General features: G+C 47.9%; 3 protein-coding genes across 3 annotated transcripts; 1 reads left to right on the top strand and 2 right to left on the bottom strand.

The window, feature by feature from the left end:
- Positions 1 to 1,608: 1,608 nt before the first annotated feature.
- On the bottom strand, positions 1,609 to 3,731 carry LOC119293095. The gene has a single exon (XM_037571676.1). The coding sequence runs from the start codon at positions 3,729 to 3,731 to the stop codon at positions 1,743 to 1,745; it is 1,989 nt and encodes a 662-aa protein (XP_037427573.1). The 3' UTR covers positions 1,609 to 1,742.
- A 7,453-nt stretch (positions 3,732 to 11,184) lies between these two features.
- On the bottom strand, positions 11,185 to 11,727 carry LOC119294346 (non-specific lipid-transfer protein 2P-like). The gene has a single exon (XM_037572549.1). The coding sequence runs from the start codon at positions 11,645 to 11,647 to the stop codon at positions 11,366 to 11,368; it is 282 nt and encodes a 93-aa protein (XP_037428446.1). The 5' UTR covers positions 11,648 to 11,727; the 3' UTR covers positions 11,185 to 11,365.
- A 9,332-nt stretch (positions 11,728 to 21,059) lies between these two features.
- Positions 21,060 to 21,374, top strand: LOC119293094 (non-specific lipid-transfer protein 4.1-like). The gene has a single exon (XM_037571675.1). It carries the CDS (start codon positions 21,060 to 21,062, stop codon positions 21,372 to 21,374), a length of 315 nt encoding a protein of 104 aa, XP_037427572.1.
- Positions 21,375 to 23,335: the final 1,961 nt, after the last annotated feature.

Below are 23,335 nucleotides of genomic sequence, written 5' to 3'. Positions count from 1 at the left end.
GCCATGGCGACGAAGAAGCTGCTGCCCTAACCAACGGACCAGATTCTCACAACCACGCCCCCTACCTGGCGCGCCAAAGATGTCAGGGAAACCGATCACCTATCGGGTCACAACGATCCCTTCTACGTTCGGCAGGGGGTTAGTTGCAAGAAGAGCAGGTCGAGCCATTAGCACACAGAGGATTTTTATCCAGGTTCAGACCGTGGATGCGTAATACCCTAGTCCTGCTTTATCTGGTTATATGTGTGTTATTGAGCTCTTGAACTAGCTACGATGAGTGTTTTGTCCAAAAATCTAATCTTCTCTCTGTGCGCCTTGGGCCTCCTTTTGTACACAAAGGGGTTGCCACAACGGCACACAGGAGGTGGCATGCTACAGTGGTACGAGCTTATCGCTCGACCAACGTAGGACACACGCATTTAATCCGTTGCCTATGTGTCCTCTAGCTTTATTGGGGACGGCAACAGAGGCCATCACATCCTTCGTCGCTCCTCCTCGCCACGCCACGAGTCCGGGCCGACGAGGCATGCAGTGCCACGCTGGTGAACCAGCTGCTGTGTTGGCGAAATGGTAGGCTTCCACGAAGATCTGCATGCCACCACGCAGGCGCCTGCTTAGCTGGCAAGCCTATCCTCGCTTTGGACTGGTGGTGAAGTGGAGAAACCTTGCCGAGCGCGGGTCTAGCCGCAGATCAGCGATCGTCCCCGGCAAGGGTTGCCGGGGGCCTTGGGATCGTCCGCGGCAAGGGTCTTGCCGGGGGTCTTCGTCTTCTGATCCCACACGGAAGCGTGGGTTTCCAATCCTTGTGAGGGGCTGCATGCTACCAGGCATGCGGCTCTCCAAATCTTGGTCTTTAACATTTGTCGATGGTGTCAGAGCTCTCAACCCTAACGGTGGTGGCCCTGCGGGTCTCTTCGCAAGCTCCCCCGGCAAGGAGCTTGTCGGGGGCCTCGCAGGTCGCCTCGGCAAGGCTTGTTGCCAGCGTGGCCCTGCTTGCCTCTTGCTGCTTGTTGCCTTGAGTGTCTGTCTTGACATTTTTTGCACCTGTCTTGCCTTCGGCTGTCCTCCTCTGCTTCGCCAAGCCCTGCTCCAGGGGTTGCTGCGACCTTCCGTGCACAAGTAAGGGGTACAGAAGTACCCACACGTTTTTACACCGACACCTTATTGAAGAGATTGCTCGGATATGCTCGAACTGGTTCTTTAGGGTGAAAACCTAGAATCTAACCTATGTTGGTTGGATACAGTCATGGTGACACTTGAGCATCACTCCCTTCCTGAAGGTGTTGCCGGGAAAGAACTTCATTTTCCTTGTGGTTTTATGAGATGATTGGTTCGCATGTGATCTTAATTTTAGTTTGTCGTTCGCGGATTAGATCCCTTCGGGATTCTTTTCTTCGCTTAGGAATAGCTTTGGTCTTATATATATGAGTTTGCTATTTGCCAGCATGTTCTTTTTGTGTGTGTTTGCTGTTGGGTATGTGCATCCTAATTAAGCATTTGTCGGGTGTGTGCTTATTATGTTTTTATCCACTTGATGCTTCATTTTGAATTAATAAAATCCACTCTTTATCGAAAAGACTATTGTTAAGATGTTGGGGAAACCCAAGAGATTAGCTGTGTTATTCATAATATACCCACAAAGTGGTCGATTGACCATATACATGGAAAAAAATGACACATAACGCATTACGACTAGGAAGAACTAACATTATCGAAAACTAAGTGAATATTGGAAAGATAACTTAGACAACAGATATGTTAATCTCGTTGTCGGCATCTCTGTCGGCACTAACTTCATGGCCTTCTTCTTCTTTATCATCATCAGGTGCTTCTTTTCTGATGTTGACATGCCACGGCTTCTGAAACCTGTCTGCGAATGTCTCCATCCCCATGTTTGACAAGAGTAGCCAGACACGGGACAAGAGTTCCACACTATCGCTCAGTTTTTGGGCGTGCAAGTATCCCCTGCACTTACTGGCAGAGTAGCATAGCATCTCCACCCATACCCCCTGGACGACCTCCCACCTCTCCCCTTCGTCCTGCAGCTCCAACAACTCTTTCTGAAGTCTTACTGCATTGTGGACAAGATTTCCAAAGGGTAACTTGTGGCCCAGTATCAGCTCGACATTATGGCAGGCATGGGTGAAGATACTGTTCCTAGTCCCAGGCATCAACATCTCAGGATGGATGCAGAGCAAGTAAGCCATGTAGCGTGATATCACCACACCCCCAATGGCGCATTCTGGAATGTGATCTGCTGTGGTGTCACAATCAGAGAGGAGGTCCGTGGTGATGTGCCAGAGCAGGACGCTTCTATCGAACGCCATGTTCAAGCTCCACCTCAAGTGAGGAAGGCTCCTCTTCCTCAGAGTCCAGTGGCCCTTGCGGCCATTGAAGTTCCTGAAACTAGCAGCATTGTGGATGTACTCTTTCCACCCATCCCTCACATATCCATGAACAAGCTGCAAAATTAGGGCAGAGCATCCCGGTGGTGCTTGTTCTATATAACAATGCATGTTAACATAGTCCTTGCAGGAGACAAGTGTGGCAAGCTTCATCAAAACAGTTGGCCGCTTGGCGCGATAACCACACGATATGAGGCTATGTTGGGAAACCTTGACAGATTCTGTGAATCTGATGAAAGGATCGAGCAAGAGAATTATGAATTCTAGCAACGTCGTACAACAGAACAAGATGTAAGTTACCTTGACATCTGTTGCATTGTAGTCATGGTAGTATTTGTGGCCTAAGGAGAAGAGGATGACAGAAGCTAAGGCTAGGAATGGGAGCAACAAATACGAACATAAGCCAAGGCCACTATTTAGCATCGTCTTTCTTGTGTAGAAATGCTCAAATGAGGAAAGGAGCATGATATCCAATATGTGATGTGCATGTTGGAAATCAAGGGCAATGAATTCCCGTAAGATTTTAATCCGACTAGAGTATGGAACTGGTATGTCTGCAAGTAGCCTGTAGACATACTTGTCCACCAAGCAGTGTTGAGCTAGTTTTACCGTTGCGTCTTGATCATGGGCTAACTCTGACTCCAGCACACACTTTCTTGCTTCTTGTGCAAAATCTTGAAGATAAATGTCCTTCTCTTCGGCTGCTGCTTCTGGTAATCCACTTGACTTAGATCCATAGCTGTATCCGGAAGTGCAGACCTGCCAAAAACGTGCAACCATACCTTGTTTCCTTAGCGCGGATGGAGACAAATAGGCAACCATGGCACTGATACTGGCGCTCTGGAGAGCCCATGGCTTCTGGCAGGATCTGATGATCCCAACGACAAACATCAAGATTGCGGCCTGCAGCAACTTCTTGTCGCCGGACCACGACTTGCAGAAGACGTAGAGGGCGACCGTGATCTGGGATGCCACGGTTATGGCATGCCGCACCCACAGCTCGTTGTCTTGGATGCTGTAGGCAGTCATGGTGTGCTGGCCGCCGAGGTGGATGAGGAGGACAGGCGCCCATACGACCTCCAGGCCGCTCCCGCTCCCATCGCCGGGCGGCTGCCTGTGGCGGTTGAAGAGGGTGGCCAGCGAATATATCGCCAGAGCATCGCCGCCTAGATAGGCAAGCCACATGAAGAGTCTGAACCAAGCTGGAAGAGCACGCCTCCGCAGCAAGGAGGAGAAGAAGAGGAAGTACTGGATGAAGAGGCTGCCCAGCACCAGAATGCGCAGGTGCCAGTCATCCCACCATTGCACAGCGCCAGAGAAACCCATTCTTCTTCCGTGGCTCTCACGGCCTCAAAAAGATGCATATATACATGCCATCAAAAAGACAAAGCAATAAGTTTCTTGTGTACTTTGCGTGCCCGTGGCGCGATGTTCACATGCTCCTCATGATCTTCATTATATTCCAGGCTTAATTCACACTGCCCCTTACTTTATCTAGACTAGAGAGATGGAGTGCATGCATCCCACTCGGTGGTTGATTTATCTTCCTTGAAAAGGAGTTTAAGCATCAGGTGCCCACCATTGACCGCTAGGTATATATGGCCCTTTGCATCGGACGACAATCCATGCATGCACGCTACGCACATCTTTGGATAGGTCAGTGTACCTGATACATATATGATAGTACTAACAATGATTCGCAACATCCTTACTTTTTCTAGTCATACGCATCCCTTGCTTGTTCGTGCTGCTTTCCCATTAAAACCAGCACGACGAGAATCCACTACTTTTGCCATTAGAAGAAGGGAGTACCTAGAACTCATCTAGATAAGATATAATTTGATCTCATTCATTTTGAAAATAAGAACAGATACAATTCACGTCAGCACACACGCATCTGAATGAGACCAAATTATATCTCATCTAGATGAGTTCTAGCAAAACTGTTAAAAGAAGGTAAGCGTACCATGGGCCTCTTGCCATACATTTTTTTTCTAGCTAGACTAGACAGAGTGAATAAACAAGTGATATATAGTTGTCTACGACGGTGTGTAAGTGGTTAATCATGTTGGTTAAATTGGTAGAAAATGATTAGTGAAGAAATGGCATTAAAGTTTGGAACCACCGTACCTTTCTACACATACAAGCTAAGTCGATAATGTCTTCAGTAAGATGATGAAATCAGCTTAGTTGAAAATCAGTTGTGTGTGACTTTGTTACGAGCTAAGGGCATCTCCAAGGCGAACCCGTAAACCTCCCACAACCGTTCGGACTGCGCTCTCCGTACAGCCGAAGCCATCCAACGCGCTCCTGTGTCGATCCATGGGACGGCCCGGACACAGTTTCTCTCGCAAAACAAAGAAAAAAGTAGGGGAGATTTGCGGAAGTCCAAACACGCGAAACATACAAATCAGGAACGCCGCTGGTAGCCGGCATCCTCTCCCATCCTTGACTTGATCTTGTTTCCCATGTGTGGTTCGCGCCCGATTCCGACATCATATCTAGGCGGCCACAGACCGGAGCGTCACATGTGGCTAAGGCTTCGGTCACCGCCTGTGACGTGGACTAGTTGATTTATCGGATTCAACTTCTCCATCTTCGGCTGTTGTCGGATGGCGGCAGCTGACCGGATCAGGGCAGCGTGGGGGCCTGCTGCCGTGATAATAAAGGTGACGGTCCTTGTGCGTCTCTCGCATCACTTCAACATCCTGCATGATCGGTCCTCCTCGATCTGGTCATCCACGTGTTCCGGAACTGCTATCGGAGATCTTGCCCAAGATATTCGGATCGGATAGAATTCGACCATGCACGTCCATCTCAGCCTATGAGATTCCATGAGGGCGTGACACGAAGCTCTACTGTTTGTTGACACCATGTGACATGTCGGCTTCTCGATTTCTATTGTATGGACAGCTGTGAAGAAGGTCATGGTGGCTGAGATCGGAGGATCTTTTAGCCGCACGGGGCCTTCGAGACGATGAAGTCAGCGAGGTGTTTGATAACCCTCAGGAGCAGCAATGTCAAGTGGGGGCAGCAACACTAGAATTCATTTTTTGGTGGTTCTTGTGGAGTGCCGAGCCGGGACTTTTAGGGTGAAAACTTAAGGTTCGGCCTGTATTGGTTGTGCTTGAAAATTGCCTTGCTGAAAGAATTGTTTTGAGAGCTCGGATTTTTCTTGGGTGAAAACCACGGTGCTTGTGCACTGTTTTCTTTTTGAAAGGGTTGTTTTTTGAGACTTTTTATATTTTTCCGGAGGTATACTAGCACTATGTACGTATGTGAACTTTTAGCCGGAAGCGTTCCAATCGATCTAGCACACGTACTAACCAGCACAACACAACGGAACCAATCTGGATAGCCACATGCTCCTGTCGAGCCTGTTCTTTTGCTTTATTGATTCACAAATCGATGTGTTACAAGGGGTAGCGGTACACGCATATAAACATGCTTAAGATTGCCTAGAAGCTAGCCTACTCGGTCTCTACTTCTAATCCTCTTCGACGACTGTTTCTTTGTACGATCTGGAGACAGTGCCACGCACTTCGTGGTTATTTCAACATATTTGAGCGACAAGAATTTTGGGACGAAGAAAGTACTGCATTGAAACAAAAGCAATACATAAAATATTACAACTAGGAAGAAAGTCCCTCAGTCGTCACAACATCCTCAACAAACACAATAAATAAAGGTTGGAAAAAATAACTTAGACAATAGATATAATAATCTCGTTCTCGTCAGTTCTGCCTGCATCATCATTGTGGACTTCTCTCCTTGTAAAGGGCCTCTGAAACCTATCTGCGAATGTCTCCATCCCCATGAATAACAAGAGCAGCCAAACACGGGACAAGAGCTCCACACCTTCACTCAAGTTCTTGGCATGCAAGTACCCCCTGCACCTACTGGCAGAGTAGCATAGGATCTCAACCCATACTCCCTGTACCACATCCCACCTATCCCCTTCGTCATGCAGCTCCAGCAACTGGTGATGAAGCCTGTGTGCATTGGGAACCAGATCCCCCAAGGGAGACTCATGGCCTAGCATGAGCTCAACATCATGGCAGGCAAAAGTGAAGATACTGCTCCTGGTCCCGGGCATTAGCATCTCAGGATGGATGCAGAGCAGGTAAGCCATGTAGTTGGATATCACCATGCTTACTTGGACGCGTTCGGGACTTCGATTGGTTGTGCTGCGATAGCATAGTTCCGTGGCGATGTGCCAGAGAAGGACGCTTCTATCGAATGCCATGTTCAAGCTCCACCTCAGGCGCCCAAGCCTCCTCTTCCTCAGAGTCCAATGGCCCCCGCGGCTATTGAATCTTCTGTAGCTGTCAGCGTTGTGGATGTGTTCTTTCCACCCATCCTTCACATATCCATGAACCAAATGTACAATATAGGTTGTGGATGTTTCTGGTGCCTGTTCTATATAACAATGCATGTTAACATAGTCCTTGCAGCAGACAACTGTGGCAAGTTTCATCAAAATAGTGGGCCTCTTGTTGCGAGAAGCACACGACAAGAGGCTATGCTGGGCAACCCTGACTGGTGGTATGAATCTGATGAAACGACCAACCAATAGCATTAGGAAATCCAGCAGCGCAGTACAAGAGAACAAGATGTAAGTTACCTTGACATCTGTCACGTTGTATTTGTATCCAAGATATTTGTGGCCCATGGAAAAGAGGATGACCACAGAAGCTAAGGTCAGGAATGGGAGCAAGAGATGCAAACATAAGCCAAGGCGACTGATTAAAATTGTTCTTCTTGTGTAGAGGAGCAAAAATGACATAAGGAACATGCGATCTGATAGGTGATATGCATGTGCAAAATCAAGGGCCATGAAATGCTGTAAGATTTTAATCCGGGTAGAGTATGGAACTGGTATGTCTCCCAGTATCATGTTGACATACGTTTCCACCGAAGGTTCAGCTAGTATTTCTGCTTTGTCTTGATCATGGGCTAACTCTGACTCCAGTACACACTTTCTTGCTTCTTTTGCAAATTCTTGAGGCAAAATGTCCTTCTCTTCGGCTACTGCTTCCAGAAATCCGGTTGATTTAAATCCATAGCCATAACCGCACGTGCAGACCTGCCAGAAAAGCGCAACCATACCTTGTTTCCTTAGCGCGGATGGAGAGCTGGGAACAATGGTTACACTGCTACTGGCGATGGCACTGACACCGGCGCTCTTGAGAGCCCATGGCTTCTGGCAGGATCTGATGATCCCAACGACGAACATCAAGATTGGGGCCAGCAATAACCCCTTCTCCACGGGCCAGGACTTACGGAATACATAGAGGGCGACCGAGACCTGGGATGCCACTGTTATGGCATGGCGCATCCACAACTCGGTGTCTTGGATGCTGTAGGCAGTCATGGTGTGCTGGCCGCCGAGGTGGACGAGAAGGATAGGCGCCCATACGACCTCCAGGCCGCTCCCGCTCCCATCGCCGGGTAGCTGCCGGGGGCGGTTGAAGAGGGCGGCGAGCGCGTATATCGCCAGAGCATCCCCACCGAGGTAGGCAAGCCAGATGAAGAGCCTGAGCCAAGCTGGAAGAGCACGCCTGCGCACCATGCCGGAGAAGAAGAGGAAGTACTGGATGAAGAGGCTGCCCAGCGCCAGTACACGCAGGTGCCATTCATCCCACCATTGCAGAGCACCGGAGAAACCCATCATCTCCTTTCTATCTCTTGCTCTCTTATTAGCTTATTAAGCATGTACAAATGTTCAGCGAGACAGGGTTCGTCTCTAGTATCTATCGTCTCCGGCCAACCTAGGTAGATGAAGAAAAAGGTATTGTGTTCCTTGAGTGCTCCTGATGCTAACGTGTTCGTGATCATGTCCTTTCAGTGATTCTACTCATACGCATCCCTTGCTTGTTCGTGTTGGTATAGAATCTTCAACTTCTCCCTTTAAAATTGAAGATTCATGGGTCTCTTGCCAATTGCGTTTGCGTTTTCAGCAACATTATATTCAGCAAACACTTCTCCAAGACGCGCGGTAGAGAAAACACTCGGCAAAGTAGCATGTTTGTCAAGTGTTTTCTTTAAGACGCAGGTTAATTTGTCCAAGATATTTTCCAGCTTGGACATGTTCCTCTAGACTAGTTAGTAAGTAGTACTCATAGCTACTCCCCTTTTATCCATTTAAATTGTTATTTAAATTGTTAAAAAGGGATGTATCTAAAACTAAAATACGTTTAGATACATCTCCTTTTATCCATTTTGATAACAAGTATTTTCAGATGGAGGGAGTATCTGTTTGCACAAAAAAAGCGTACTCCTTCCGTCCGGGTGTATAAGTCATTCGCGTAGTTCTAGGTCATCGATTTGAGGAATTAAATATGTGTTATATGTCATGAAAAGTATACCACTAGATTTCCACGCGGATGTAGTTCCTAAATATATATTTTTTGTTACATATAATACATATTTAGATAGTTAAATTATCGACCTAAAACTACGCGAATGACTTATACACCAGGACAAAGGTAGTAGTATATATGTCTGCCGTACCAACTTACAAGCCCAATGATCAAGGAAGGCAACGAATCGGATGCTACGCACGTGATAGTCGGATGGTTAGGCAGATTCTTTGAGTGAACTATAAATAAGATTATGCGGGGAACCATGTTGATGGAGGGTACCGAAAAAAAGGATCAGCTTAGGGTACGTGAGAACACTTTGGATCGTTTATTTCTGTGATCCAACGGCCCAGAACTGAAATACTACACTACAATTAGTGTAGTATACTTAGGCATCCCGGGTATTTTAGGTGTTTAGCACTTCAAAATACTGCAGCAGATTCTGTCCAAAATCTGCGACGTATGTGTCAGAGAGACAGAATGGTCACGGTCGGACGTGGAGGCGAGGCTCGTCGACGAAGATCGTCACCAAGTATGCGCGTCCATCCACAATCGAGCAACGGGTTAACGCTGCATCGTCTTGAATCGCAGTGTCATCGTCTTATGGTTCTCCCTGCGGCTGCATCGACCAGTGTGCTGCCACTGCGTTGCCCCTTTGGGCGTAGTGTTGCGGCCCGTGTTCCACCGTCACCTAGAGGACGTCCGCTCTAAGCCATCTTCGTCGCTGCACCGCCCCGCACTCCGCCGCTGCGCCACCCCATCGAGTCATAGCGCCGCGGTATTTGGTCCACGCCGCCGCCCGAGGTCTTCCCGCCTTCGCCCCGACCCGCCCGCTGTCGCAGCGTGTGGTACAAGCCGCCGTCCCCGCGCGTCGACTTTCACGTGGTACGCCCCGCGCCGCCTCCTTCGGCACGGGAACACCATCATCTGCGCCGGTCTTCGTCACACTATCGGATTCCTTATCTACTTCTAGCATCGACGTCGCGCTCGCAACATAGCCACCGCTGCCGCTCTTCTTCCGCCACCACCGCCCCTATCCACCCCCTTCGACTTCGACCAACACCAGCTCATCGCCAGCGTCGCCGTCATCTTCCCCGACCACTTTGTCTACTCCGACTATCATTGGCGACATCGGTCCGACGTCGATTGGTGCCACAACCGTCGTCGAGTCTTTATATGCTGGCCTCTTCGACTTCTCCGACATGGCCTACAGCTCGTGCAGGTCCCCGTCTGCATGTTCGGTATTGGCAACACAGACGCGTGCGTTCGTCCCCAATGTGTTCCCAGGCCTGGCAAGCCTGGAGTGGCGCATCGTCAACATCGCCTTCGTCCGTCTACGCATGCCTGGTACTTGCAACAATGCTTCGTGCCTTCGTCCACTATGTGTCCTTGGGCTTGGCAAATCCGGGTCAATGCCTCGTCAACAACATCTTCTTCTCGGTCTACCAGTACTTCAACACCACTGCGTCCATGACTAACTCGGTGTCTCTTTGTGCCCGCGGTTCCACGGTGACTTCCTAGACACCGGCCACCCGACTCGACATCGACCATGGCGTCCCTCGCACGGGTACCGCGACCACGGCTACACCACTCTACACTCTCGGCTACCTTGACATCGGCACAAAGGGCTACGGCCTTGCTTGAGCAACATTGTCGGTTTTCACTCCAGCCACGACTTTAGCAATGTATCGACCGTTAAGAGTGTGGGAGGATGCCCGTCGGCTTACCTTCGGATTCTTCTTTAATCTCACCGTCTGCATCGCTACCGCTGTCTTGTGACTGCGGGGGATGTTGATTATCGTGATTAGTTAGGAAATATGAGATAAACTATGATTTATTCTGGCTTGAATGCAACTCGAGAGTCTTGAACAACATCTTGAGAGTCATCCGCAAGATCCGAGATGAAACGTGCAAGTGGGTGTTAGCCGGGGCTCGGCACTTGAGTGATATTATTATGTCGGGAGAGTAGGCATCTGTTTCGCCTTCTGGCTAGTGACTTTGTTAAACTCCTTCTTAAATAATGAATCTGTCAAATCTTTTGCCCTTCTGACAACAAATCAAAAAGTGCGGACTTGATTGTATGGAGCTGAACTTAAAATGTATATCACCGAACTAAAGGTTGATAGATGAATTCAATGCACGCAGAGTTAATGAGCGCAGTGTTTAAAGTCACACCACACAAGCAATCAAAGATGTGCTCTTCTTGTGCTCAATCCCGTTGGAACCAACAGTACAACAAAGCAATCACTAGCTTGTAGAGCATGTCATGTGTTTCTGGTGCAATGTGCAGCACCCAGCGGCATGCGTCCATGCACGCATGTAATTTCGGGCGTATTTCGGACGGTTGCCCATTCTTTTACGTGGTTTTCGTTGAAAAGATTACAGCAAGTGACAGAGAGAGGAAACCCAGGAGAAGGTAGGAAAAGTCAATTTATTCAAGCACCGATCATGGATCGAACAGCAACATGCGTGCGTGCATGCTCGCATGCACTCTCTCAGGTCTCAGCTAGGCTAAGCTATTATAGTCTCTTTCATCTCTCATGGAAGACGGAGGTAGCCTACCTATAGCTGAGCCATACGCGCTAGGCGAGCTGGCGCCTAGCAGTGCGGGACGGCGAGGCCGCAGGAGACGAGGGTCTCGCGGGCGTGGGGACTGGTGATGTAGCGGCCGAGGGAGGGGTCCTTGGCGTACTGGCAGAAGCACGCCTGCTGCGCGCGCAGGTTGCCGCAGCACGCGCCGCTCGGCTTGGCGCCTGTGGTGATCGCCGGCATGCACACCGTCAGCTGCCCCACCTCACACGCAGCGTGCGCCCCACCCGGCGCCGCCACCACCAGTGCCAGCATCATGGCCACCAGGAGAAGCTCCTTCCTCATCGCCATGGCCGTCGTCGTACGTGGGTACGTTGGTCTACTCCTCGCTCACTCTCGCTCTCGCAGTGGCAGGTGTTGTGTGTGATGGAGTGCTGCAATGGTGGCGTGGAGATGGACGTAGGGACTCCCGAGGTATTTATAGGTCCGAGACTCCGAGCTCGATCGCCAGCCATGTGCCGCCAAGTGCAATGCACGTCGATCACTGCCAACCTAGCTAATTATAACACCCCACCTGCCGCGAGCCGGCTAGATAATCACCCCGCTGGAGCCAGACCCGGTTGAATGGGTTAGCTGGATTGGATTGGAGCCAGGAGAATCGATCTAGTATTAGTTTTTTTTAAACATCAGTACAGACACAAGCGCTCATATACACGCGCATACACTCATTCCTGTGAACGCACACACGCATACCCTACCCTTATGAGCACCACTGAAAGACTGAACCGACATATCATCTTGAAATTTACAAAGTCACCGTAGGCACCTTCGTCGTCGACGGGAACGTCTCCTCCCACTGAATGCGCCTCGCCGGAAATCCTGAAATAAATCCAAAAATAAATGCGAGCACCAAGATTTGAACCCTGATGGGCTGGGGATACCACAGTAGTTGGTCCGTTGGAATGCATTCATGGGTCGTGTAGAGTTGAGTCAATGATGCACACGCACTGGACATGGCCGCAAATGCAGTGGGTATATACCCAAACCCCTATATCCCGGGAAGTTTTTGCCTTCATGTTTGCCCACTTGGCAGATTGGGACTAGGGGGCCTATGGAATATGGACACATGCATCAGTTTGGGAGGCTGGAGGGTAAAAATCGTGTGTGGCTGTAGGCTCCATAATTAAATTTTCTTAACTGGCTGTTGGTGCTTTGGTGTGGCCTTAGCGTTTATGTATGCTGATTTTGTGTCAGGGTACTTCCTTGTTTTTTTGTGCAAGTGAACAACTCATGTTTGCTTTGTTCTTTTGCATGGGCCTTCATGCATGATCGTATGCATGATCCTCTGGGTGGCATTTCTGATTTAACTACGTCGGTTTTGTCAGTTTCAGATATGGGTTGAGGTGGTTCAGATATGGATGCATGCATGTATTGTCACGGAAAGATGTTTCGCGTGTTGTCTAGTTACTTGACGTGGCTATTTCATCGATAAGACTTTGTGTTGCCAGTCTTGACCAAGGGTTGATTCCTTTTTTTAGACGCTGCCGCTTTCCTTCTCTTTCTTTCCAGAAAACTCCCGTCACCGCCTCATCCTCCTATAAATTCTCCTCATTCCAAATCAAAGTCCCGGGAACATCTACCTACGCCCATACATCTTGATCTCACGGTTGGTCTGTGACCCATGACTCGACGGAGCCCTCTGCTTCACGCATCCGATATAGTGGGGCATAGAGGAGACACGGCGTATTGGAGGGGCGTGTAGGCCATGGTAGAGGAATCAGCGATGGCGTGCGTACATGTGGAAGCGAAGCTGCGGTTGTGTGCCGTCCCATCCCGGTGAGCCCATGCGCAGGTGATCGCTCTCGCACACGGTCTCTATCATCGAGTTCCATCATCGTGCATTCAGAATCCAGCCTCGATCGCATGCCAGAGCACATCCGCCTAAGCACACACTCAACGACGATGCCGTGCCTGCGCGTCGCCGCCTCTAACATGACCTGCATGCGCGTTAGACCGTCCGCGACGACAGGGCCCGGCCGCAACTCCCAGAGGAAGAACATGCCACCGCAGGGTGATGCCCTAGCCGTCTTTACCGGGTCTTGCCTTGACATGCAGGTGAAGAGCTCGCGTACTACACCGCCGCCATCTATTGTGCGTCCAGCAACTTCAGGTAGCTCATGTCCTGCCGCAGCAGGAAGCTCTCGGCGGTGGCAGCGGCGGGAGAACAGGTGGAGTGGGCTTATGTTGAACACCGGCGCGGGGAAGTTACATTGGAGCTTCGACAGTTGTTCTCGCCCGCTACAGTAGTTTGCATGTCAATATGATGGGTGGACGATTTATGGCCGTGGCGATGGGTTTCAGCAGCTTGCGCGTCAGCTTGTGGCCAAGTAATGCTACACGTACAAAACGATACATGCTTTTATATAAAGGTGGATTTTGATTGGAGATTAAGGAGGGAGAGGTTAATTAGTCTGAAAAGATCATAGTCAGCATGTAAAAACATGTAAATCTTTGTATGTTTAGCGTTATTGGGTTGTGGCGCCTGCTGAGCTGCATCAGGTCGCGCACCCGGCACGGGTGGTAGCTCGCTCACCTCCGTCTCGGATGATGGACCCAGACTCGCACTGATTTGATGCAGCTCACCACATGTGGAATTATGTTATTAGGCTACGTGATGGAGCCAGATTCGGCCTGATTTGATGCATGCATGCACTGAGAATACGCATGCATGCGGTCCATATCCCTACAACCATGGGAAAGGAATGTGACAATGTGAGCATTGATTACCACGGTTGTATTTCAAGTTTGAATGCGGTTGTTGGTTGTGGTATGCGCCGTTTAGATATTTTCTTTTTACCATAATTCAACAGAGAGTTTTGAAACTTCAACAAGTTAGAATTTTTCTAGCTACAAAGCTATAACTTCTTTCTTTAAGAAAGGAAAACAAAACATACATGTTGGATGATATTTTGTCATGGTTTTGCAAGTTTACAAATTTTAAATCGTAATTGGAAGTTTGAGAAAAAAATATTAACTTGGTTCTCATTTGCCAAGTTAAAAAGAAATCATAGTGATGTACAGGGGTGGTGACAATCAGACACCGAGGTCACACACGCGTGGCTTAGAATTTTGCGTGGCTTAGTAGATGGCAGCTTTCTCTAAGAAAAAAAAATTTTATAAGTGGGACACGTAGCTTAGAGGAATAATAAGTACACTTGGTGGATTGATTGGTACGTGCTGGATTACTTGGAGCATTCACTACTACGTGCACATACATGTTTAGATGCATGCACACATGACAGCCGTTGGCAGAATTGATTTGAACTTTTGGAGTTAGTTTGGTTGGATAAGTACGCATGCGTGATATCCTGGAGTTCCACCACAGGTGCGGAGCAAGCTGTTGGTTAGTGGCCGTTGAATCTAATCCAGGATAAGCCTCACGAGGGACATATATAATGAGTCAGAGGCGCCGTGGGGAGGTGGGGTTGGAGTTCTTGGGCCGCTGCCAAGGGCAATGGCGCACTTCTCTTCTCACAACATCCATGCCGCCGCCACCGCCGCCAACAGTGCCATACACACACAATTACGTTGGTGGTGTCCCGTGGCACAACCTGACGATTGAATCATCGTCGCGCGTTCTTCCCTTCGATCAACAAAAGAAGAGTTATGGCATCTCGCGGCTCTACATGGTGCTCCAATCGCCATCATAAATGTATAATGATCAATAGTTCAGTACTCCGTTCAATCTTCATCACTTCGAGTCTCCGATCATTGGCGTTGCTAGGTGAGCGAATCGCATGAAGGTAACATGCCGTTATTTCATTTATTTCCTTTTTTTGTCCTTTCTGCTACAATTGCAGATTTGTGGCATCTTGTGGCTCAACATGCCGATGTCGTCGCCGCCGATGCGTGTTGATTCAATATATATAAAAAGAGAGTCTATGACATCTCGCGGCTCTACATGGTGCACCAATCGCCGCCGCGGATGTATAATGATCCAATATAAAAGAAGAGGTTGGTGACATCTAGCGGCTCTACATGGCGATCTAATCGCCGCCGCGGAGGTGTGTTGATACCATACAAAAAAAGAGTGATGGCATTCTGCGGCTCAACATGGCGATCCAATCGTCGCCGCCGATGTCAGTTCATCCGGTATGAAAATAGAGCGATGGAATCTTGTGGCTCTACCTGGCACCAAATCGTTGCCGTGGATGTGTCACAGCTCGATATGTAAAAAGAAGATTTATGGCGTCTTGCGGCTCTACCTGGCGCCCAATCGCCGCCGCAGACTCGCCGTGGATGTTGTTCTTTGAGGATGCCTGATGGCAGAATTCTGTGGCTTGTGGTGATCTACAAAACTACGTACTTCTTGACATAATTCTGTGGCTCTACGTAATTCTGTGGCTCCATGGAAAGCAACATGCATACATGCACACTCTAAGTCTACATGATGAATCATCATGCTTATGCATCAGGATGGTGTATAGAGACTTTGTAAGAAAGATTCAGCATGATGTGCAAGAGTTAACTGCATTGCGAGTTGAGCACGTGTTAGTAAGGACATGGCCATCTACATTGGAATAACTAAGACGCCATTTTTAAAGTTTATATAACCATTACTCAGATCAACCGACAATTCATTATTTCCGTCTCAGCTGACTTACTCTCTTTCGCGGTCGATGAGGCCGGAGTTTGCATACAAAGCCTAACTGAGAAGATGGCTCATGGAGAACTGAAGTTGAATATTCCTTCATTGATGATACATCATGACTCTACATGTTGACATGGAGAAATGCAGTTGTTTCGACCTTTTATAGAAAGGCTTATCATGATTTGCAGAGATGTTGTAATCCCCTCACGTGTAAACATTTCACATAATGGATTTGGCCTTCGTGCTACCGTGGTTTTTTACCCAACTTGGGTTTTCCACGTTAAAATGTGTGTCCCCTCTCTGTGCTTTGATGGTTTCTTTTATTTCCATGCATATCATTGTGAAGGCGTGAGCTAGAGATTTATAAATATAAATGACCATTTGATGTAGCTTAATCGGAGGTATTATGCGAGTGTAGACTTGCAGATCGAATTAACTGGAATTCTTTCGAGGTTCCAGGAATTAAGGACTTTCGCAATCGTCTCAGTCAGATATATATATTCAGGCGCAATATGGAGCATACATGTGAAATAGAAATAGGCAATCCTTTGATAACTCCATAAAGTGAGTCTCCTATTTCCGTGTATTTGAAGTACTGAATTTGTATACAGTCGTATATTGGCACGCCCGCACCTAAAATGCCAACGCGAATATACTTAATATTTATCTTGCAAAAACAATACAAAGAATGTTTTTGCATATTTTTTCGAAGGGTGATCTAGACTACCGATCCTGATCGAAATCTATGATTGAACTCGGTGGCCATAATTACAAATAGTTTGATGTTTTTTTTCACATTTACCAAAACTTAACTGCAATATAAGATACTCCATCCAAGTTCTCCATCATGTTACATACATAACTACTTGGGTACAATTTAGTAAAGTTAATTCCCTCATATGCAAAAACGGCGGGCGGGGATGATGGATAGACGCTTCGTTCAATAGTGCCTTTTGTGGGTTTGTTGAATAAGAGTAGAAAACACTAATACATCAGAGCTAAAGGAAAAAAGACACAAATCTATATGCTTCCGTACAATCGACGCAAAAAATTAATAATCTTTCGTCCAACCGATAAACTCAATTACACATCAATGATTCTTGAACCCCGAGCAAACAAGTGTTGTCCAAACTAGCAACCAATCAGATGGTCACAAAACGTTCACATGAGTTTTCCTTTTACCACATATATATTTTTAGTTGGACACATCTATGTATCATTGCATCACTGAAACAAACAGCGGCGATCGAACAAGAATGCTATGAATTACCGAAGAATTGAAAATCCATCATACATTATCAATATCTGTTCCATTTATTTACAATGTACCAATTCTTTTCATTCAGTGAAGCTTTCCGTTATGAAAGATTTCAGCGTCCATACCAATATGATAACATACAAAATGTAGTAGACAAGAAAAAACTAAATAATTAATCAATAACGAACAGATAAAGTTTAATATTACCAGACACCAAATTTCTCACATAATGTATTAATAAGCACGGCGTGCCGCCGCGCGGGCATGGCTAGCATATAATTAGTGCATGGAGCTAATTAGTTGGGTTAGTGGCCAACGTGGTGGCCGGGTTTGTGGGTGTGTTCAACACCTGCTGTACTGCATTGAGTTAATAAAAAGACGTAGGCCGTGAGGGCTGGGCAAAAAATGTAGCGCGTGTGTGCACCAAGGGAAGAGCCTCCCAGCAAAGCTTTTGTGGTCTCCCTTGGTATGTGTGTGTGTGAGAGAGAGTTTCTCCTTGTCTTGTGTGTTCTTGAGAGAAACAAGATACTTTCTAGAGAGGTTGTTGTGAGGTAGAAGAGGAAGCGGCACTGCGAGAGGCGTCGACAACAGCACGGTCTCTCACGTGGTTGCATGTGGTCGCCAACACCGGTGTATTTTTATAGGCTTACACGCACGGTCCGAGACTCCGAGCTTGATGGCTGGCAGCCTAGCTAATTAACGCCCCACATGCGAATCATGGACTGCAGTACGTAGTTCGGCATGACTAGGGTCAGCAAAAAGGTTGATGCATGCATGCATGGCTACACTTATGGAGTATGGACGTACCTAGTGCTTTCAAATCCACTCGGTAGAGGTCAGCCCAGTAGTTCGCCCATGTTGGCTGCCCGCTCCGTGCTGTCAAGGATTTGAAAATCAGAAGAAAAAATGGCGAATCTGAAAAAGGTTCAAGAAATTGAAAAAAAATACGAATTTGAAAGTTATTCATGATTTTGAAAAAAAAAAGATCATGCACCATGACGTGAACGATGCATGATGGGTCGCGCATCATCCTACTCTAGTGTCCTAACTAAAGAGAGTTCAGATTAAAGTTTGAAAGCCTGAAGGAAAAAAAAAGCTACTTTTAATTCTGGCATTAAATCACACAAGTGTGTCGAGCCGGCATAAACCCAATTGCGCGCCTCATTTCGTATATTGGAGATGACGACCGGGGAACCGAGAAGCACTATTGAAGACCCTTGCATTGCACTCATTCCATACCTCCAACAGACAAGTTTGATGAGTGATACCACCGCCTTTCACGGTTTGCGCCCGTCGTGCACCACCTCTATCCACGCAGCTTGGCGTCATCAAAGCCATGCAATAATTTTGTTGCACAATGGGTGAAGCCCACAATTGAACCATCCATGCTTGGCAAAACGATCCTGTCATCCATACCCAGTTTTGAATACTACCTCCATCCTGGTTTATAAGCCCCCCTTTGTATTTTGTGTCAAACGTTGACTAAACATTTAGCTAACAAAATATTAACGCATGTCACGAAAAATTATATTGTTTGATTCGTATTTCAACATAGTTTCCCATTATATTATTTTTTATGACATGAATTAACATATTGTTGGTTAAATTTAAGGTCAAAATTTGGCATGGAATACAAAGGGGACTAATAAACCAGGACGGAGGTAGTACATTTTTAGGAGCCCAAAATTTTCAAATGACAGGCTTAAATCAAGTGGTCATGGCCCCATGAATTGGGCATGATAAGCAGAGGCCAGGGAGTAGCACTTCCCCAACACAGTCCCGGCTTGACTGTACGGAGTTCGACTTAATTGGGAGGTAAATCGGCAAACTAAAGGTTGATGAACGAATACAACGCACATGAGTAACAAATATATGTGTCCCTCTGGTGTGATAGTCCACTCAATCTCATCGAAAGCAACAGTACCAGGAAATTACTAGCTTGTAGAGCATGTCATGTGTCTCTGCTGTAATGTACAGCCTGATCAGCGGCTAATTTGTGTCTAAGAAACTCGTAGTTATTTCATAAGTTTTCTTTGATGGTTGGCCTATGCTATTTTTGTTGGAAAACTTATAGCAAGTGACGGAAATCGGAAACACGGGAGAAGGCAGGAAAAGTCATTTTATTCCAGCATCATCACCCAACATTTTATTCCATCATCATCCTCGAGCCACAAAGGTAACATGAACATGCATGTGTGCGTGCATGGACTTATCACGCACTCAGCAGCTAGGCGAGCTAGTCCACTGGCAGATCTAGTTGAGCTATGCTCGCTAGGATAGCTGAGCAGATTCATACTTGTGGTTGGATGTGGAAAAGACCAAGCAGCATGCCGTGGTGCTAAATCTGACATTAAGAGGGGTAGAGAAAAAGAGCTTGATGTATCAAGACAGAATGCAGCAGGACGGAAAGATGTACAGTCACCGAGAGGTGTGTTAGAGCAAGTACAATAGAGCTGAGTCAGCGGGCTATAGGGAATAAACTAGTGTATTTCTGCTTAGTTGGAGGAAAGAAAAGAGGAGAGAGATGGTAAGAGGACTCTTGGTGAAGAGCCAGCTCTAGCACGTGCTTCTAGGCACTTTGTGAGAATGAAAGGTGAGCCACAAAATAAAAAAGTAATACACTCTCTTGGTATACTATTGTACATGTTGGCTATAAGATGGATTGTAGATGACATGACACTGACTTATAGCCAGCAGCTGGCTATACTATTAACTATGCTCTTATTGCATATGGGTTTGAGAATAAAGGAGTCCCGAACCTGTAGCCGGGCGGAAGGGATGTACCCCATGCCCCCCTAAGCTAGCTACGTTACATGTGCCTTAATATATAATAATTTGTATCCACTAGTGTGGTAACGGACGCTCATAAACATCAGCGGTAGCGGCTGATAAAGCCAGGCTTGAGTGCCTAGTGGGTACTTGGGGTAACATCTTTTTTTTCGAAAAGGGGGGCTCCCCGGCCTCAGCATCAGAAAGATGCATGCGGCCATCTTATTAACCAAACATCAAAAGGGGGTAACACCTTATGGACTCCGATGAGCTGGAAACCCGTGGCATGAGTTGAAAGAACAAGTAGTTGTCCAAACCATGGCACGGAGGATATCAATTTCGCTCCTTGTTCAAAATGATATGTGCCTATCTGGGAGAGACGAGCCATGGTGTGGTACTTGGATGTTACTCTACATAACTAATCTGCGCCGAATGAAAGTTCACTCAGTGCTTTCTTCGGGCAAGTTGCTAGCCGACCTGCAGTTTATGGTAAAGAAAAGATGTAATGCGTCGTCACTATCGTACCAAACCATCTAGCTTTATCGTACGTACGTAGTGCACTCACCACTTGCTAAATGTTGCACGCAAACTGGCTTCTTGATTGATGAATGCAAGGCTCTACACGCAGGCAGCAGGCCGGCGACCACCAACTTAGGCGTGCCTAGCTATATATAGACTTGTATACGTACGTGGCCAAATCAAGTTGTCATCTCCCCAATGCGTACGTACGTGCAGTGTACGAGTACGTACATAACTCGTCCCATGACAGATGCATGGCATGTACTAGCACTAGTATATAGCACATGACATGTGTCTACAAGTCATAGAAAAAGGCATGCAGCTATAGGAAATTTCAGCCAACCAGCACGTAGGACGGTAGGAGTCGATCTCGGTCGTGTCTTGTTCCTGCTGCCACCTTCTCCAGTCTCCACCTATATAGGAGTATATACAAGGCAATCACGGGCCACAAGAACAGCTCCCGAGGCAAGGCAACCACCACTGTTCTCCACCTAGAGAGAGAGAGAGAGAGAGAGAGAGAGAGACGGCCGGTACGGTGTTGTTCAAGCAAGCAAGCGGAGCAAGAAATGGCAGCGAGGGCGGCGTCGATGCTCGGCGCAGCGGCGCTCGTCGTCGCGGCGATCCTGGCCTCGGCGCAGTCGACGGCGGGCGGGTGCATGCAGACGCTGATCGACATGTCGCCGTGCCACAACTACATCACGGGGAACGAGACCACGCCGCCCAAGTCGTGCTGCTCGCAGCTCGCCATCGTCGTCAGCTCCAAGCCGGAGTGCCTCTGCCTCGCGCTCGGGCTCGGGCTCGGCAACGTCAACAAGACACGCGCCCACGGCCTCCCCGACAAGTGCGGCATCCCGCTCAGCATCACCAGTGTAAGACAATAAGTTTTGGGGAACCAGCACAACCCTCTAGGGGTGGCTTATCTCATTATATATAATGGTTGTGTTACAATATGTACCATATACGTACATAGGTACAGAAGCTATACATAGTCTAACACCCTCCCTCATTCTTAGCTACTTTCTAAAGAACTGAGAAGGGTAAGATTGCGCCTACAAGCCTCAAACTGTGGCAGCGGTAAAGGCTTAGTGAAGATGTCTGCAAGTTGATCCTTAGATGAGATAAACTTGATCTGGAGTTGCTTCTGTGATACACGTTCCCGTACAAAGTGATAGTCAACTTCAATGTGTTTCATTCGGGCATGAAATACTGGATTTGTAGAAAGGTATGTAGCACCGATGTTATCACACCAAAGAATAGGAGGCTGTGGTTGAGACAAACCCAACTCCTGAAGCAAAGACTGCACCCAAATAATCTCTGCAGTAGCATTAGCCACAGCCTTGTACTCAGCTTCAGTACTGCTACGTGACACAGTAGCCTGTTTCCGAGCACTCCAGGCGATCAAATTAGAGCCAAAGAATACTGCATAACCCCCCGTGGATCGCCTGTCATCTGGGCTACCAGCCCAATCTGCATCAGAGAAGGCCGAAAGGACCCGAGAGGAAGTCGGCCGAATATGCATACCAAATGTCAGGGTGAACTGAACATAACGAAGAATGCGTTTAACAGCAGCCCAATGAGTATCTCTGGGAGCCTGAAGATACTGACAAACCCTGTTAACAGCATAAGAGATATCTGGTCTCGTGATCGTCAAGTACTGAAGTCCACCAATAATGCTACTGTACTCTGTGGCATCCGCAGGTAAAGCCAGGTAAAGCGACTATAAGCATCAACGAAACTGATATAGTAATTATGACCACTGACAGAAGTCTGAGCAGGACCCCATACATCTGAAAACACAAGTTCTAAAGGATGTTTCACCTCACGACTGGACTCCGAAAAAGGAAGTTGATGACTCTTCCCCTGCTGACAAGCATCACACACTGCTACATCTTTATGACTAGACAAACTAGGAAGCTCATGACGACGCAAAATATGACGGACAATAGGTGTGGCCGGGTGACCAAGACGAGCATGCCACTGTGACGGAGAGACCCGAACTCCACTGAAAACACGAGCGACACCAGGATGCTCCAGACGGTAGAGGCCCTGGCACAACCGCCCACTAAGAAGAATGTCCCTCGTGCCCCGATCCTTAATAAAAAGATCAAAAGGGTGAAATTCACAAAGCACATTATTATCACGTGTGAGTTTAGGAACTGAAAGAAGATTACGGGTCACAGATGGAACTCGAAGAACATTGCGAAGCTGAAGACTCCTATTGGCATGTCTAGTGGGAAGAGATGCTTGACCAATATGAGAGATGTGCATACCTGCTCCATTGGCGGTGTGGATCTTGTCGGAGCCATGATAGGGTTCACGAGTGTGAAGCTTCCCCATCTCGCTGGTTAGATGCTCTGTCGCCCCAGAGTCCATGTACCAGTGTGGATCGATGGAGTAGGACTGAGTGTGTCCCTGTTGCTTCTGCGGCGCGGGACGATCAGCCATGGCGACCTGACGGGCATTGTTGCGTGTATCTTTGCCGTCATTGCCAAGACCAAGGAAGCTTCGCTGGAAGCGCTTATGACACTTGGAGGCCCAGTGCCCATCGCGGCCACAAAGCTGACACACACGTGGACCGCCAGCCCCCGGTAAGGTCGCAGTAGGTGGGGGGGCCGAGGCGGGCGACGGTGGCAGCCCCAAGGGAGACCGGGGTGATGAAGAAGAGCGGCCACCCTTGATGGCGGCGTTGGCCGAGAGGGAGCCAGTGCCCCTGGTGCGGCGAGTCTCGACCCGTTGCTCAGTGAGAAGGAGCCGAGAGAAAACCTCGTGTGCCAGCATGGGTGTCGAGTTGCCCCGCTCGTTGATGATCTCGACTAAGGCATCATACTCCTCATCAAGACCA

Source organism: Triticum dicoccoides, chromosome 4B, assembly GCF_002162155.2.
Source record: "Triticum dicoccoides isolate Atlit2015 ecotype Zavitan chromosome 4B, WEW_v2.0, whole genome shotgun sequence".
Lineage (NCBI taxonomy): Eukaryota > Viridiplantae > Streptophyta > Magnoliopsida > Poales > Poaceae > Triticum > Triticum dicoccoides.
This window is presented reverse-complemented; position numbering and strand designations above follow the sequence as displayed.